Source organism: Manihot esculenta, chromosome 4 (genome assembly GCF_001659605.2).
Source record: "Manihot esculenta cultivar AM560-2 chromosome 4, M.esculenta_v8, whole genome shotgun sequence".
In the NCBI taxonomy this organism is placed as follows: domain Eukaryota; kingdom Viridiplantae; phylum Streptophyta; class Magnoliopsida; order Malpighiales; family Euphorbiaceae; genus Manihot; species Manihot esculenta.
Genome location: NC_035164.2, coordinates 33,303,384 through 33,320,483, shown reverse-complemented (window position 1 = coordinate 33,320,483; position 17,100 = coordinate 33,303,384). Strand labels below are relative to the sequence as shown.

At 37.9% G+C, this 17,100-nt stretch overlaps 2 protein-coding genes, 1 long non-coding RNA gene and 1 other non-coding gene across 5 annotated transcripts; all 4 read right to left on the bottom strand.

Moving 5' to 3' along the window:
* Positions 1-944: 944 nt before the first annotated feature.
* On the bottom strand, positions 945-4,902 carry LOC110612688 (ankyrin repeat-containing protein ITN1). Of its 2 annotated transcripts, none has more exons than XM_043955956.1 (5): positions 4,762-4,902; positions 4,334-4,554; positions 2,755-3,598; positions 2,251-2,666; positions 945-2,176 (listed from the first exon to the last, which is right to left on the bottom strand). In XM_043955956.1, the coding sequence occupies exons 3-5, from the start codon at positions 3,206-3,208 to the stop codon at positions 1,280-1,282; spliced, it is 1,767 nt and encodes a 588-aa protein (XP_043811891.1). In that variant the 5' UTR covers positions 3,209-3,598; positions 4,334-4,554; positions 4,762-4,902; the 3' UTR covers positions 945-1,279. The 2 variants fall into 2 exon arrangements, with proteins under 2 accessions (XP_043811891.1, XP_043811890.1); XM_043955955.1 differs by having other exon boundaries at positions 4,728-4,885.
* A 1,573-nt stretch (positions 4,903-6,475) lies between these two features.
* Positions 6,476-6,548, bottom strand: TRNAR-UCU. Its single transcript has one exon. It is a non-coding gene; the product is annotated as a tRNA-Arg (tRNA).
* A 2,111-nt stretch (positions 6,549-8,659) lies between these two features.
* LOC110613510 (dehydration-responsive element-binding protein 3) lies at positions 8,660-9,579 on the bottom strand. The gene has a single exon (XM_021754674.2). It carries the CDS (start codon positions 9,401-9,403, stop codon positions 8,708-8,710), a length of 696 nt encoding a protein of 231 aa, XP_021610366.1. The 5' UTR covers positions 9,404-9,579; the 3' UTR covers positions 8,660-8,707.
* A 4,192-nt stretch (positions 9,580-13,771) lies between these two features.
* LOC122723529 lies at positions 13,772-16,088 on the bottom strand. Its single transcript, XR_006350453.1, has 2 exons — positions 15,777-16,088; positions 13,772-15,575 (listed from the first exon to the last, which is right to left on the bottom strand). It is a non-coding gene; the product is annotated as an uncharacterized LOC122723529 (long non-coding RNA).
* Positions 16,089-17,100: the final 1,012 nt, after the last annotated feature.

The following is a 17,100-nucleotide window of genomic DNA, read 5'->3' as shown; positions in this document are numbered from 1 at the left end:
ACAAACACAGTCGCCATGCTCCCTGCAGCAATTGCCAATACAGTCTCAAGCATCCATCTTGTTTTGTAATCATTTGGCAAGATCACCCATGTGGCTGCAACAAAAGCTGTTGTCATGAAAGACACAGCCACCCACATGACTTTGTGAGCGATCACCATTAGCAATTACAAGGCAAAGTGATGTGAACAATGCAATGGTGTTACTTATTGCGAAGATCTTAAAAGCCAAATTTCTACCAACTGTTGACTGGCCTTTTAGTTTTCCGTCCTGATAGACGCCCCCAGGTGGACTCAAACCAGCAGTAAAAGTAACTGTGACAATCAGAACGGCTACTACAGAAGCAGACTACAGAACGCCGATAAGTTAATAGAAAATAAATAATAATATAAGTTATAATTATTTATTTTTTATTGATCTATTGTATTATGTATTACAATAATATCACCGTTTTCCTGTATAATTTTATTTCTATGTTCAATTTTCTACCAAGCAAATCCTTCTTGGAGTTAGGAGATGTTATTTGGAAGGGTTAGGAGATTTTTAAATATTTTTTATTTATTTAAAATATAAAATAATATTTTACTTATTAATTATACTAAGTTTTTTTACAGCATTATTCATTATTGTTAGTTTTGATTTATTTGTTATATTCTTATACTTGATCAGCTTATTTGGACCCTAAAATATACACTTGAAAAAAGATTTATTTATAACTATTCAAAAAAATTTTAAGGAGAAAAATAGGTCTTTTTCCTTAATTAAATTATAAGTATTTTCACATTTTTTATTTTATAATAATTAATTACATAATTTGACAAATATAAATTTTCATTTGAAAAAAAAAAACTTGCTTTAAAAATATTTGGTTATCATATGGCTTTATGCATGAAATATTTAAATTGATTGCGGAAAGTTTCCAAGTCTAAATCAAGAATATATCAGCTGGAGGATTAAACCAATAAAAATTTATTTTTGCTACTATTATTTACATAGGAAATCACTAAAAAGGAATATTGGATTGCTATGATCCACTCCCACAAGCCTAACACTAAACCCACCCTTTCCTTAAATAGCAATTTTTTTCCCTCATTACAGGTTTTCCAAAATCCATATTTAACAAAGAGATATATCTGGCTACACTAACAGTCGTAGTATTTAATTAAACATTACTAAAAGCGATTCACTCCCTCCATCACTAAAATAGAGTCAAAATTCCTTACACATTCTTTTTTTCTTCTCCCAAACTATTCAGTATTCATTTTTGAAAAGTTGACAATGATTAGAATGAGTGGAACCCGGGTCTGTAATTGGGTTCAATGGCTGAAGCTGCGCTTCCTAGATCCTTATTCATACTCCTTGACTTTCTCCATTGATTTTTCCTCTGCCATTGATTAGCCAGAATCACACCTATAACAGTTAAGGTTATTCCCAGAGTGCCACCGCTGAGTGCGATTACCAACACAGAGATTAACCATTCTGTGCCTTGACTATGCGGCATAATCACCCATGTTCCTGCTAGATAACTCGTTACCACAAACGACACTGCTACCCACATCACTCTATCAGCCATCTTCAGCATTCTCATCAATGGCTTTCTTCGAAATGGGATGATCCTCACCAATATAAACACCACTGAAAGAGATGTGCATAATGCAATAGTGTTGCTTATTTCAAATACCTTGAAAGCTGCCGTTTTGCTTGCCATTGATTTCCCTTTCAATGGTCCATCCTGGTAAACACCACCTGGAGGACTTATCCCAGCTGAATAACTTACTGTTGCAATCAAAACTGCTACTACTATAATGGTGTTCCTGGCATTTTGTAGTGCCTCAATCTGCATATGTTTCAGGTGTGAACTAGTCTCTCTATCTAATTTCTGCGGCATGGGCTTTTGCGCATTGTTAGATTTCTTCATCTTATTTTTCTGAGCAATAGGCAATGAATGATCTACTTGGTGGTTGTTATTGTCGCCAGTTCCTTCTCTAATTGATGCAGAAGCGAAACCAATTAACAGTTGATTGCTCCGTTTACCTCCGGCTTCAATTAACAAGGCTGTAAGAACTCTCTTCCTTGCATCGCTGTCCCCTGCCTGTTCAAGTATGTCCAACGCTGTGAGTCCTGAGTGATTTGCGGCGTTCAGCTCCAATATTTGTTCGTTGATCAAATATTCTGCAATCTGAAAATCACCAGTAATAAAGCCTCTAAATAAGGGAAAACATGCGGGTATGCATTATGGGGAGAGATTCTTACGTCGTAGCAGGCTGTAGAGACAGCAATATGCAAAACTGTATTGCCGTGGTTGTCCGGCAAGCGGAGGTGGAAGGAGTTTTTGAAAATATTCTCCATGCTAATGAAGGCAGCGAAGTTGCCGGATTTAACAGCAAGGTGAAATACAGAGTCGCCCTCTTTTGTGAATAAATTGCAAGATTCTGGAACTCTTGAAATAAATTCATGAAGCATGGAAGCTTCACCAATCATCGCCGCCAAATGCAATGGCGCATACCCTTTGTCGTTAAGCAAAAAACAGCTTTTGGGGGCGTAATCAAGAATAGTTCTTGTAATCTCCAAATCGCTGTTTTCACAAGCGCGATGCAGAGGCAAACAACCCTCCTTATCTCGTTTCCAAGCGAAATTTGGCCTCGCTTCCAATATCGCCTTCACAATACCTGCACAATCAACTCGGTTTAATTTGATTTTATTTTGATGAGATATAATTGAAAGGTACTAGTATTCCCAAAACAGAAAAGAACTTACTTGGGTTTTTTCTTGATACTGATTCGTGCAGAGCATTTGAAGGGAATCTAGCTTCTTCGATATCCATTAACCAGCTTTCATTGAGAAGGAGCTTAACTACATCAAGCTTCCCCCTGCTACAAGCTATAGAAAATGGACTCTCCTTCATAGAGTTAAGAATCGTGGCCACACCTGGTATGGTCTCTAACAGCAACATCACAACATCAGCATTTCCTCCGCGACAGGCTTCATGCAAAGGAGTATCCCCAAGAGCATTCTCTGCTGAAACCAAATCAGGGCACAGCTCTACAATTGCTCTGGCTATTTCTATGTGGCCTATTCTTGAAGCTCGGTGTAATGCCGTGTTCGAGGATCTTGCTGATCGTTGTTGGAGCATTCTTTTGTCCTCTTTAACTAATGTTTCAAAAGCAACTTCATCGTTGTTCTGAACGGCGTGTGAAAGCCTTGGATCCATTTCCTTGAGCTTCAGGAAAATGCCCTTTGCTTTGTTTGCTTCTTGTCAACTTGCATACCCTTATATATAGACTCCTTGATCATAGCTATTACCTTCTTGGAATTTTCTAGGAATTCAACTTCCAAGTACTTTCCAATCACCTTAAAGGAAATGCACTGGTAAAAGTTACTTGAAGTGGGACACATTCTTCAGCAAGAATTATCTCCGACAGGGCTTAGCATGTAAAGGCCAATGTAATAATTTAAGCTGGTAGCCCATCTATCCACCAGCCACAGGCCACAGCTAGTCACCTCCCAGCCCAGGAACTAAATCGGTTGCCCAACAGCAACTACTATTGATTCCATCCCATGAGCTTTTTATTGCAAATTAAATCTTGAAGCAAAATTCACCCTGCCAGGAAGAAGAAGAAGTCAGAGACGCCTCTTCACAGAGCTGCCATAAAAACCAGAATCCTCCAGGCACGAAACTAGAAGGCCTGTTCAGTAGTAATTTAGGTTCCATAAAAGTTAAAATATTAAAACATTTAATTGGATTGAGCGATTAGATGTCTTCTTCATTGTTTTGATTCAGTGCCTCCATCAAAATTTCGTTCTTAACAATTTCCAGCTTAGAGGATCTTTTGGGCTGAAATCTGTAGCTGCACAAACCCCCCGTGGTGGTTTGTGGGACTATTTATTGCAAAATTTTGTTCATGAATTAATTAATGTGTTGTTTCAATATTAATTAACAATCGGAGTGGAACTTCTAATATTTCTTGTTATTCTTCAGATTTATTTTGCATTAGAAGAAAAAAAAATTTTTTTTGACTCTCAGAAGTATCTGCATTTTTAAAGGCTCAGAAGGCATGATAAGTAAGAGGTTATACTAAGGAGTTTGCCAAATGCTCAAATAAAAATAAAATCAAACCCAATAAACTAAACAGAAGCACCGATTTTAATACTGATCTGCACCGGCACTGGCAATAACTCGAGCACCAAACTACTGCTGGAGTCGTGGAGACTGGAGAGTAAAACACCGATGGCAACAAACAGGGCCAATGCAATGAAGCAACCACACAAGCATGCAAACAAACTCAAACAAACACGCACAGAGAAGCAAAGCAAAGGAGACTTAAGGCAAACAAACCCATGTAGACCGAAACACTACACTCATGGAGACGACGCGGCAGGGCTATGGGCCGAACAATAGTCTATGGGAGCGGTAGTAATCGAAAGTAGCGGTACAGTCCCAAATTACAGACATTACTCAGTGCAAGGAGATCCTCCCCTGCTCCCCAGAAAGCAAGATTGGAGAGTTCCTCAACAGTTACGTCTAAAATGAAACCCTTGAAGCGAAATACTGGAGACCTGCAAAACAAACAATAGAATCACAAACAATAAAGAAAGGCATCGCATAAGGAAAGATCAACAGAAGAACGGTGGCAACTGAAGAAAAAACAAAAATAAAATAGGGTTCGGCAAGAGAAAGCAAACCAAACTGCATAGAAACAAGTAAAATATAACCATCAAAACTAAAATACCATCGACGACGATCAATAAATCCGGAACCCTTACCGTAACAACAAATTCTCACGGGCTTTCTCTCTCCTTTTCTCTTTCCCTTTCTCTTTCTCTTTCTCTTTTCCCTAAAAAGAGAAATCCTCACATAGCAAGAATATCTAATCACAATGGCGGAGCCACGTTACAGCATGGCCAATCTAAAATTGTTAAAATTTTTTAGACTATTCTAAATAATTTTAACTTGTAATATTTTATGAATTAAATTTTTTATCGTTAGTTTAAAACTCAACTTGAAAATTTTATTGTGCTATTTATATAGATAAATTTTTGTGAAATTAGAGACTTTATTGAAAAAAATAAAATTGACCCAATTTTAAATTTAAAGATAAAATTTTAATAGCACAAATCCTACAACCTACTATTTTTCATTACATTATTTGAGGGAAAGAGAGAGAGCCCACAACTATGAAATATTTTTTATAAATTAAAAAAGAGACAGAACAACATGAGAAAAATATCACCTTAATTCTGAAACATGACCTAATTAAATATATTTATTAATTAAAAAAATAATATTAATAAAAAAAAAAAAAAAGTGGCACTACTGAGCATAATCAGAAAATGGAAGGGAAGATCAGAACTTGCGCTTAAGCAGACCATATAAAAATAAAACACATTACCAAATTTGTCTCTATTCCTTCATTTTCAAAAGAAAAATAGCGACCAACAGTAGCATCCTACCAGACATATAGACAATGACCCATCAGGCAATTATTAGAGCCTTTTATTTTTTTTTTTTTTTAATATATTTACGGTAATATTTTTTCATATCAATTATATACTAACGGGTGTTAATAATAGTTCTTTTTAATAATGTGTTTTATTTTTTAAATTAAGCTTAGAGTTTTTTTTTTAAGGCGGACTGCTCCCTATATTGAGATATGATAATTGAATTTAGTTAATTTAATCATCTGATATAATTATGAGATATTATACTTCATCTATTTATATATAAAAGTAAAAAGAGGGGAATAATGAAATTATTTATAATATTTTTAATTTTTTAAATTATTTATAATAATATTTAATTATTTAAATAGTTTATAATTTTATTTTTTAAATTTAATTTTTAAAATAGATGATAATTTTATTTTTTATATTAATTTTAGTTAGTTAAGGAAAATTTTAAAAAGATATAAAGGAATAACAAGATTAAATTTTTAAAATCTTTAACTTATTTATAATGATATTTAATTATTTAAATAATTGATAATTTTATTTTTTAAAAATAGATGATAATTTATTTTTTATATTAATTTTAGTTAGTTAAGAAAAATTTCAAAATGATATAATAATATTAAATTTTTTAGAATAAGAATATATATATATATATATTATGTGACAAATTTTTAGATGATTTTATTGTACGAGTTTTTATCTATTTTTATATGTAATATAAATTATTTAACATTATGTTATAATATAATTATTATAAAATTATATCATATAATTTTAAAAATATTTTAATATATTTTAAATTAAATAGATTAATTAATGCATTTCTTGATGTTATAGGAATTATATAGTCATTTTTTCTAAAATAATAATGGAAAAGGAATTGATGAATATAGAGAGTAATTTTAAAAATATTTTAATATATTTTTAAATTAAATATATTAATTAATGAATTTCTTGATGTTACAGGGACTATATAGTCATTTTATGCTAAAATAATAATGGAATAGGAATTAGTGAAAAAAAAACAAAGCACGCCCAGTGGGACTCGAACCCACAATCGCCTGATTAGAAGTCAGGCGCCTTATCCATTAGGCCATGGGCGCTTGTTATTGAAATTCTCTTTTGTTTCCAATAAAAATGATTTTATCAAAAAGTCTGTTGCTTGTTTGATCTTGTTATACATGTATTTTTTAAAAAACACTATACTATTATATATGTACATAAAATTAAGGCTTATCCAATTTAATTGTTAAAGCTGGAAATTTTGATAATTAAAAGCATTTATGAGAGGAGCAAGAGAGTTGAATCCAGCTATATTATAAAGGGAAAGGGCCTCAAAATTCAATTTGCTTAATTAGTTTTAACCACAAAATGATCTCCATTCTGTTGGATTTTAATACAAAGTTTAGAATCTGACAAGGCATGAAATAAGGACAGCTCACTGCTGATTTGACTCGCAAACTATTCCATTGTTCCTAAGAAAAGTTAAAAAGAAAAATACGTATTTAGATAAGGACTATTTTTTTCAGTCATTAATTATATATTTATACAAATATTAATTTTTTAACCATTAATTATTTACAAAAATGAGTGAAATTTTATTTTATTTTAAATTTATTTATTTCTATATATAATTTATTTATTTATTTCTTATAAACCGCATTTACATTTAATTGAAAGGACACAAGAGCCGCAGGGGGACCAATATGCAGGAAGGTCAATTTTTGTAAAGGCATTCACACAACATCAATTATAAATGGCAACATTATATGCAGGCACATCTAATGGTCTGCTCTGCTCTGCTCTGCTACCACATGAGAATCATATGCCCCATTGCAACTGTTCAATTAAAAATATTTTTTAATTTTAAAAAATTAATACTGAATGCACTTTAAGTAAACAAGAAAATATTTTAAATAATTTTAAAATAATATTTTATTGACGTGACTTTAAAATTGATACATTCTTTGAATTAACCAGTAAATGATTTGACATGAACCTAATTTAAAAGAATATAAAAATTTATAAAAATAAAAAATAATTAACTCATTTTAATTATTAACATAATTACACTTGCACATATTTAGTCTGATAAATATATTTAAATAAATTTAAAAAATTTTAAATTTTACAATCTGAATTTTTAATTAAAAAAATTATTAATCTAATTATAATAAGTAAACTATATGTACATATGAATAAGGTATTTATAAAAATAAAAAAAGGTAAATTTTAATCATATCACATGTTTTGGTTGAATGTAAAATAGGGAATAATTGATTGACGGTGACGGAAAATTGAATGAAGCTGTGTCGATCTCTTTGTCTTCTCTTTTGCTCCTTTAGGTAAAGATTTTGGAAATATTGGTGTGCATTTACCAATATCCACACGCAACCTGTGAATATCATAATAAAGCTTTCTCGCAAAATTATAAAAAAAAATTTATGAAAATAATGCCTTTAAAATTTTCCACAAGGAAACATTGCTCCACTCTTTTCACGTGATGGTTCGAAAATATTCAATTGGCATCCAAAGAACCGTTTTACATTGCATTCATAGACAATATTAAAAACAAATTTCTTATGAAATTTAATATAATTTTTTACTTTACACATGCATGTATACATACCATATTGCTATTTTCTAAAGAAATTGACATAAATGAAAAGAATTCAGTTGCAATTACAAATCGGGCAAACCAATATTTGAATTCGATGGATTCCAATTTCTGATCAAGAAGGAAAATGTTGATTTATTAATTCTTTTTATTTTAATACTTTACCAAACTTAAATTTGTCGCATGTATTGTCTTTTTGCAACGGCACATTCTCATTCTGCTTATGCGATGATGTCAACAATTTACAATCTTTCTAACGGTACATTTTGCAATTTGCTTTGAAAGGGCGAAAATGATTGAGCCATTATTATGTAAAATTGTTGAATGCATTTTCAAACCTTAATTTTTTTAAAATAGAGCTAAGTTTATAGTAAATAATCTAATTTAATGTGTATAATCATGATTTTAGGTATACTTGGGAAAGAAATTTTCAGCCAAACTTAGTTCAATAAGTTGAAAATATATCATTTATTTGATACGCCCAAATTTAAGTCTTTATATCTCTAATTTTTAAATAAATTTTAAAAATAAAAAATAAAAAATAAAAAATAAAAAATCTACAACAAAAATCACATAATTAAGTAATTAAAGTGATATGCCATAAAAATATAAGTGTGTATATATTTGAAATACCAATTTTAACCTCTAATTCCAAACTGAAGCTCCAAAGTTGTTGGAAACCGGATTCTCCAATTCCAGCAACTGGTCAGAGAACTCTCCACTCATCATCTCGGCAGGATAAACCCAGCCATCCACCGAGTCAAATAGTATAAACTCGGTTTGCGGTTCGGCCAAGTCAAAACTTCCTTCTATATTTGGCAACTCCACGATTTCGCTTAATTCCTCGGATTCCGACACATCCTCAAACACCGACACCGAGGATGATGACTCCGATATTACAGAAGAAGAAGAAGAAGAAGGTAGTGAGTTAAACTCAACCATGGAAGCAGCTTTAGCAGCGGCTGCCTGAATATCTCGCGGCATTAATGACACTGGACGGGGAAGTAAGTCAACGAGTTCTGGGAAATTTAGAATCGCCGCGTTACCTTTAATACTCAAGGCAGCGACATCATGAGCGCGTGCCCCCATTTCCGCCGTATGGAATGTTCCAAGCCAAATACGTGATTTCTTGCGGGGTTCACGTATTTCTGACACCCATTTGCCCCAGCTTCTCATCCTAACACCTCTATACACAGGGTGCTTGCTATCCCTTGCTCTTTTTGGTGTTCTATCTTCTGGGTCTTGAGCTTTAGACTTGCTAGGGGCCGCGGCGGCGTTGGTGGTGGAAGACGTTGATGTTGGTGGAGATGAAGAATAGATACTGGTATTTTCTTCTGACATTGTTGAAGGGATGGTGCAGAAGGTTATGATTCTTGACAAGATGCAACTGTTAGAAATTTAACAAACAGAAAGTAACCATGAGGAAGAGGGGAATAATGAATGGGCTTTTGAGGGGAAGTGTAAATCTACAAGTGATAATCTGCTTTTCTATTGCATATTAAATCAAGCTACACAACTTGTGGATACTTGATTATAAATTAAAAAAATTATTTTGAAATTAAAAAAAAAATTAATGCACGTTTATTTATTGGAAAATATCTTGACACCATATGTACATGATAAATATTTTCCTCTTCCTGGTCCATGATAGATCTTGTTTTCTTCTGGGTCCCTTCTTGCTGGGCTCCCTGGTGGATCTCTCCATGTTCTTCCTAGTGAAGGGACCTGTAAAATAAGAAAGAAAGGTCAGGGGCCTACCGGGTGTGCCCCGGCAGAGGCCCTCCGACGTTCAAGTCAGATTTTATGGCTCAGAGTAGTATATTTAGGCAAGGGTTACAGAAAGAATAAAAATGGTGTCCAGGAAGGAAAAGGAAGAAGAAGAGAGCCCCTCTGCGTGGCCTCTATCGTGATATATATATCTGTCTCTCTGCCACAATGCTAGCTGTCTTCTGTCGCCTAGCTCCGTATGTACGGATGTGTCAGGCGCCTGCTCCATGTGTAACGGCCATTAATTCTCCTCTGATACGTATGATTCTCCTCTGATACGCATGCGGAAGGACCTACCAGCGGGGCATCTTGGTCATTTTCCCCTTTCCGGGCTGGGTTGAATGGTAGGGCTGAAGTTGAGCCTGGTGGGGGCCTGATTACTGGGCCGAGAGGTTTGGGCCGGTTTGATTGAGGAGTCTAGGCGGAGTCTGGCCCTGTGATTGAGCGGGCTGGACCTGGCTCTCGAGGGGAATATTGAAGCCTTCGGATCATGGATTGTTTTCATGGGCCTGGCCTTTATACCGGGGTGAAGAAATCCAGCGATCATCAATTGCCCCTTTATCTCCTCAGCAGTTATTCCATGACTGGTGAGGGGATAAATCTTTAAACTCTATTCATGACCGTGTGGTCTGAGAACTGCTCCTGTCGAAAGTATCCCTTTCTTGCCTTTTTATTATTTTTGCCTGAGCGTTGGACTCTTGTGTATGTTTTTTGCCCCTGAGTATTTATGGGCTGTCTTCTTTCGAGCGTTTTGCGGGCTCTTTGTTGCTTGGACCTTTCTCTAGGTCAGCTGAGTTGGTTTAGTGTGAGCGGTCAATTCTCGAGGTCGTTGCCTCTCATGATTGCCCCTGATTCTCTGTTTGGCTTTGTATTTTGGTATGCAGTTTGCTTAGGAATCGCCTTGCCTTAATTCGGTCTGTCTTATCGGGTTTACCAGTACTGCGCTCGTTTTCTTGAGATCGGCATGATGCTTTGGTACTTTTGGCTGTTGTGTGAGATTAAAGTCTCTCTATCTGATGACTTGAGCTCCTTTGGGAGGTCGGAGTTTAGCTTTTTCATTTATGGTCCCGTGCCCCAATCTTTTATGTGAGATCAGAACTATGTTCTTTATGAGTTGTTTTTGCTTGTTGCACCGGTGATCTTGGGGATTCTGGCTATTTTTGCTCCGGGAGATCTTTGAGATCTTTGCCGGTCTTCTACCTCAGTGACGTCTTCTGCCTCATTGAGGTCTTCTGCCTCAGTGAGGTTTTCTGCCTCTTTGAGGTCTTCTGCCTCTTTGAGGTCTTCTGCCTCTTTGAGGTCTTCTGCCTCGTTGAGGTCTTCTGCCTCGTTGAGGTCTTCTGCCTCAGTGAGGTCTTCTGCCTCAGTGAGGTCTTCTACCCCATTGAGGTCTTCTGCCCCATTGAGGTCTTCTGCCTCTTTTGAGGTCTTCTGCCTCATTGAGGTCTTCTGCCTCATTGAGGTCTTCTGCCTCTTTGAGGTCTTCTGCCTCTTTGAGGTCTTCTGCCTCTTTGAGGTCTTCTGCCTCGGTGAGGTCTTCTGCCTCAGTGAGGTCTTCTGCCTCATTGAGGTCTTCTGCCTCATTGAGGTCTTCTGCCTCATTGAGGTCTTCTGCCTCATTGAGGTCTTCTGCCTCTTTTGAGGTCTTCTGCCTCAGTGAGGTCTTCTACCCCATTGAGGTCTTCTGCCCCATTGAGGTCTTCTGCCTCTTTTGAGGTCTTCTGCCTCATTGAGGTCTTCTTTTGCTATGACCTCACCTCATTGAGGTCTTCTCTTGTCAAGACCTCATTGAGGTCTTCTCTTGTCAAGACCTTATTGAGGTCTTCCTTTGCTAGGACCTCAGTGAGGTCTTCTTTTGTCAAGACCTTATTGAGGTCTTCTCTTGTCAAGACCTTATTTAGGTCTTCCTTTTCAAGACCTCATTGAGGTCTTCTCTTGTCAAGATCTTATTGAGGTCTTCCTTGTCAAGACCTTATTGAGGTCTTCTCTTGTCAAGACCTTATTGAGGTCTTCCTTGTCAAGACCTTATTGAGGTCTTCTCTTGTCAAGACCTTATTGAGGTCTTCCTTGTCAAGACCTTATTGAGGTCTTCTCTTGTCAAGACCTTATTGAGGTCTTCCTTGTCAAGACCTTATTGAGGTCTTCCTTTGCTAGGACCTCAGTGAGGTCTTCTTTTGTCAAGACCTCATTGAGGTCTTCTTTTGTCAAGACCTTATTGAGGTCTTCCTTTGTCAAGACCTTATTGAGGTCTTCTCTTGTCAAGACCTTATTGAGGTCTTCCTTGTCAAGACCTTATTGAGGTCTTCTCTTGTCAAGACCTTATTGAGGTCTTCCTTGTCAAGACCTTATTGAGGTCTTCCTTGTCAAGACCTTATTGAGGTCTTCCTTTGCTAGGACCTCAGTGAGGTCTTCTTTTGTCAAGACCTTATTGAGGTCTTCTTTTGTCAAGACCTCATTGAGGTCTTCTCTTGTTAGGACCTCAGTGAGGTCTTCTTTTGTCAAGACCTTATTGAGGTCTTCTTTTGCTAGGACCTCAGTGAGGTCTTCTTTTGTCAAGACCTTATTGAGGTCTTCTTTTGCCAGGAGATCTTGGGGACCCTGGTCTTCATGCTCCGGGAGGTCTTTTAAGATCCTCACCGGCCGTTTTTGTTTTCTCGGGAGTTCTAGGGGATCCCGGTCTTCTTTGTTTTCCCGGGAGTTCTAGGGGATCCCAGTCTTCATGCTCCGGGAGGCATCTTTAAGATCCTCACCGGCCGTTTTTATTTTGTTTTCCCGGGAGTTCTAGGGGATCCCGGTCTTCTTTGTTTTCCCGGGAGTTCTAGGGGATCCCGGTCTTCATGCTCCGGGAGGCATCTTTAAGATCCTCACCGGCCGTTTTTGTTTTGTTTTCCCGGGAGTTCTAGGGGATCCCGGTCTTCTTTGTTTTTCCGGGAGTTCTAGGGGATCCCGGTCTTCATGCTCCGGGAGGCATCTTTAAGATCCTCGCCGGCCGTTCCGGGGTGACCCCGGGGCCCCGCCGGCTGTTTTTTGTTTTGTTTTCCCGGGAGTTCTAGGGGATCCCGGTCTTCTTTGTTTTCCCGGGAGTTCTAGGGGATCCCGGTCTTCATGCTCCGGGAGGCATCTTTAAGATCCTCGCCGGCCGTTCCGGGGTGACCTCGGGGCCCCGCCGGCTGTTTTTTGTTTTGTTTTCCCGGGAGTTCTAGGGGATCCCGGTCTTCTTTGTTTTCCCGGGAGTTCTAGGGGATCCCGGTCTTCATGCTCCGGGAGGCATCCTTAAGATCCTCGCCGGCCGTTCCGGGGTGACCTCGGGGCCCCGCCGGCTGTTTTTTGTTTTGTTTTCCCGGGAGTTCTAAGGGATCCCGGTCTTGTTCGTAATTCGGGCTCTATGGCCTTACTGTCGCTTCGTCTTCTCAGTTTGGTTTGTGGTGTCAGGAAATCTAGGGGATCCTGTACACCTACCTCTCTGAGGTCTTGTATAAGATTCGGAATTTTTTCTGCAAAATAAGAGCTTGTACCGAGCGTATATAATGAGGGTACTCATTTTTAATAATATCCGTCAATAAATAATATGTCACACATGTCACTTGGTTACATTCTTCAGATGAACAAATGCAAGTATTAACTCTTACAACGTTAACCCATGCATTTTTAGAGATGCAATAAACAATATTTTGCATGTGTAAATTTCTTCAGGACTTTTCGAGCTATAAAATGCAAGCTATTATCAGGATATCTAAACTCATAGAGGTTTATTTTAAACTTAGTCTTACTATTTACATGCGAAGCATGCCGTTTAATCAATTTATAAAATCATCTGTAAAAAATAATTACCAATAACCAAAGGCAATCTTGAAATTTAAATTCTATCTTACCTATTTCGAATACTAATGGTAAAAAGAATCGGTTAATTTATAAAAAAGAGTTTTTTTTTTTTTTTTTTGACATGCATGTCGATATGTTATATTATCATGCACATGACATGGCATGAGATGAATGCATATGTAGACACATGCCTACATAGAACTACGAGAAGAGGAGATAGGAACCTGAATGGGAAAAGCATCCATGTCAGCTCTGATGGCAACAAACGAAGGCCCACCAGTGCCGAACTAAGCCCGAATACCCATTTTCTTCTGCTTTTTCTTTTCTCTTTTCATCCTTGCTGTCCTTTAATTCATTTGCAAAACTCTCTGGACCTTTCTTCTGGTTCTCCTCATTCAGATCTTTCACATAAGCTACACCAGAATGATTATCTTTTTTAAATAAATTGTTCTTCAATCCATTTCTGCACTTTTCTTCATTGGCACAGGATGATCCCGTCCCCTTGGTTTTCTTTGAATGGGTCATGAAGCCTTCATCGTCACTCAAATTTTCCTTATAAGAGACCTGTTGCTTACGCCGATCAGATCTCCTTGGGCGCTTTCCATAGCTACTCGAATTCACTTCTGCCTTAAACTCACCATCTTCATCAACTAGCATATCTTTTTCAGCAGGTGCGATTCTTCTTGCATTGATATAAATGTATATGTATTATTGTCATACAAAAAAGCCAATAGAGAGGACACTTGTCCTGCTGTTATAGGCTCTAGCCCATTCACGCGTTCACCTTCCTCATCTCCTTTTCCTTTCTCTGTTTAGTTCCCGAGAGCATTAAACTGCCTCCTAAATACTTGCTGGTGTTGTTTCTTGCAGTGGTGTTACTCACTACTCACTCTCTTACCCAATACAAGCCACCAATTAACAAGCCTCCTCCTGCAGAGAGATACGCCCCATTTGACCCAACAGACAAACACCACGGACTCCCAAAGAAGTGGCCACCCAGTTCGATTGATGGATCGATAGGAGCTGGTGATCATCAAGAGAAGGCATTCCCTGACAAAGACAAGCCATAAAAACGCAAGGGAGTGACGTCACCATACAAGCCTGGAAATCTGAGGTGAAACAGAGCCACACAGATTCGATTCTGTCAATTCCAATGAAACAATACGCCCTTGGGAGCAACGGACTCCAACCCATGAACAAATTGATCTTGGATTTGAGGAATTCCACGTTGTCGACTTGGCCGACCTACTCAGTCAGGCCATCGTACTCCGCTAAATTCAAGTTTGAAAATTGCATGTCTTCAAGCTGGCCAACATCAACAACATCATTCCCTCCGATCTGAATCGCGAATCCGAGCTCAAGCATGCTCCGACCTCGAACACAAATCTAACTCCGAGCTCGGGTCCGACCTCGACTTATAATAATACTGTAATTGCTGGATTTCTTGAGTTCCTTTCAGTCCTGCTCTTGAGCTTGGACTCAAAGATAACTCCGAGCTCGGGTCCGACCTCCACTTATCTTGAGGACAGTCTGGCCATCCGACTCAAAATGCGAGACCGACTTCTTCTTCCGACCTGTTGAGTTTGATCTGCTGGAGCCTTCCCACTCAAAAGTTGATCATCTGGTGGTGGTGTCTGCTTTAATTCTTGAAGGTTGTGGTTTCTTCCTTTGCATACGTGGTGTCAGCTCCATCATGCCTTCATATCTGGTCCAGTTCGGTGTCGCGACGACCTCACTTGTTGGAGCTTGACCAGACCAGCGACTTCTTCATCAGGTCGGCGCGCCTTTAGCACCATCATGTCTGTCTATCTGGTCCATTTCCACGTCGCTCCGGCCTCATTTGTCGGGTCTTGACCAGACCAGCAACTTCCTCCTCAGGTCGGTGCGTCTTTGGCAGCTCGAGCTCTTTCCACTCCTGCTATTTCTACATATATATATATATTATTTTTATTTATTTATTATTATTATTATTATTATTATTTTTTTTTTTATAACTTGGAATCTTACAGCCAACCTGCCCATCTAACCCTTACAATATATATACGGCCGACCTCACAATCTCAACAAATATGTATATTATGCATTCTTTCTTCTTTTTACAGAAAAAATTAAAATTTATACTTACAGGCAAGCACTTCGATCTGAAGTTTCACCTCGTCAGATCTCAAAGAAAAAGTTAGTAGTAATAATATTTAATAAATGTTAAAATAAACAACGAGGGTAGGAAAATGAAGATTAAGAGACTGTCAAGATATTCTTACACCAGCTGGGTCTTTCTTTTCAGCTGGGTTACTGTAAATCTCCAGCTTTCTTTTTCGTGTAAGCTTTCTTTTTTGTATTGTCTCCCTGTCGCCCCGATGCTTTCCATCTGTCCTGAAATGCGACTCCAACCTCGACCACGAATCTAGTTTCGAACATGGATCCGACCTCAACGAGCAATCTAACGCTGTGGTCGTCGGATTTGCTGAGTTCCTTTCTGTCTTGCTAAACACGGCTCCGACCTCCTTTTTTCTCACGGACTCCTCTTCTCTTTCTCTCACCTTCTTCTTCTCTTTTATTTATTTATTTATTTATTTTTTTATATATACAGCGGACCTCAGAATTTCAACAATACATATATTCCTCACCCTTTTTTTTTTTTTCTTTTACAGAAAATATTCACCAGACTTCAAAGAAAAAATCAGCCGTAATAAAATCTTATGTGGATCTCAATGGGTGGATCTGAAAACTTTTGAGATAGTAAAATCTCTTTCGTGGAGGGCACATTCCCGGCCAAGCTCGGCGAGGGGTTAAAAGGAATGGGTGGTTGGTTGTTTGGAGTTGTAGGACTGGAAAATAAGAACCGCTGCCCCTCTTGGGCAGAGCTCAGATTATTTGGAATGACGTTAAGGTTATTTTCTTGGTGGTTTGCCATTGTGGATCTCAGTGGGTTTTGAAAGTGAAAACTCCGGTGATGAAAAGATCTCCTTCGTTTTCCACAGACGGCGCCATTTGATAAATATTTTCCTCTTTCTGGTCCATGATAGATCTGGTTTTCTTCTGGGTCCCTTCTTGCTGGGCTCCTTGGTGGATCTCTCCATGTTCTTCCTGGTGAAGGGACCTGTAAAATAAGAAAGAAAGGTCAGGGGCCTACCGGGAGTGCCCCGGCAGAGGCCCTCCGACGCTCAAGTCAGATTTTATGGCTCAGAGTAGTATATTTAGGCAAGGGTTACAGAAAGAATAAAAATGGTGTCCAGGAAGGAAAAGGAAGAAGAAGAGAGCCCCCTCTGCGTGGCCTCTATCGTGATATATATATCTGTCTCTATGCCACAATGCTAGCTGTCTTCTGTCGCCTAGCTCCGTATGTACGGATGTGTCAGGCGCCTGCTCCATGCGTAACGGCCATTAATTCTCCTCTGATACGTATGATTCTCCTCTGATACGCATGCGGAAGGACCTACCAGCGGGGC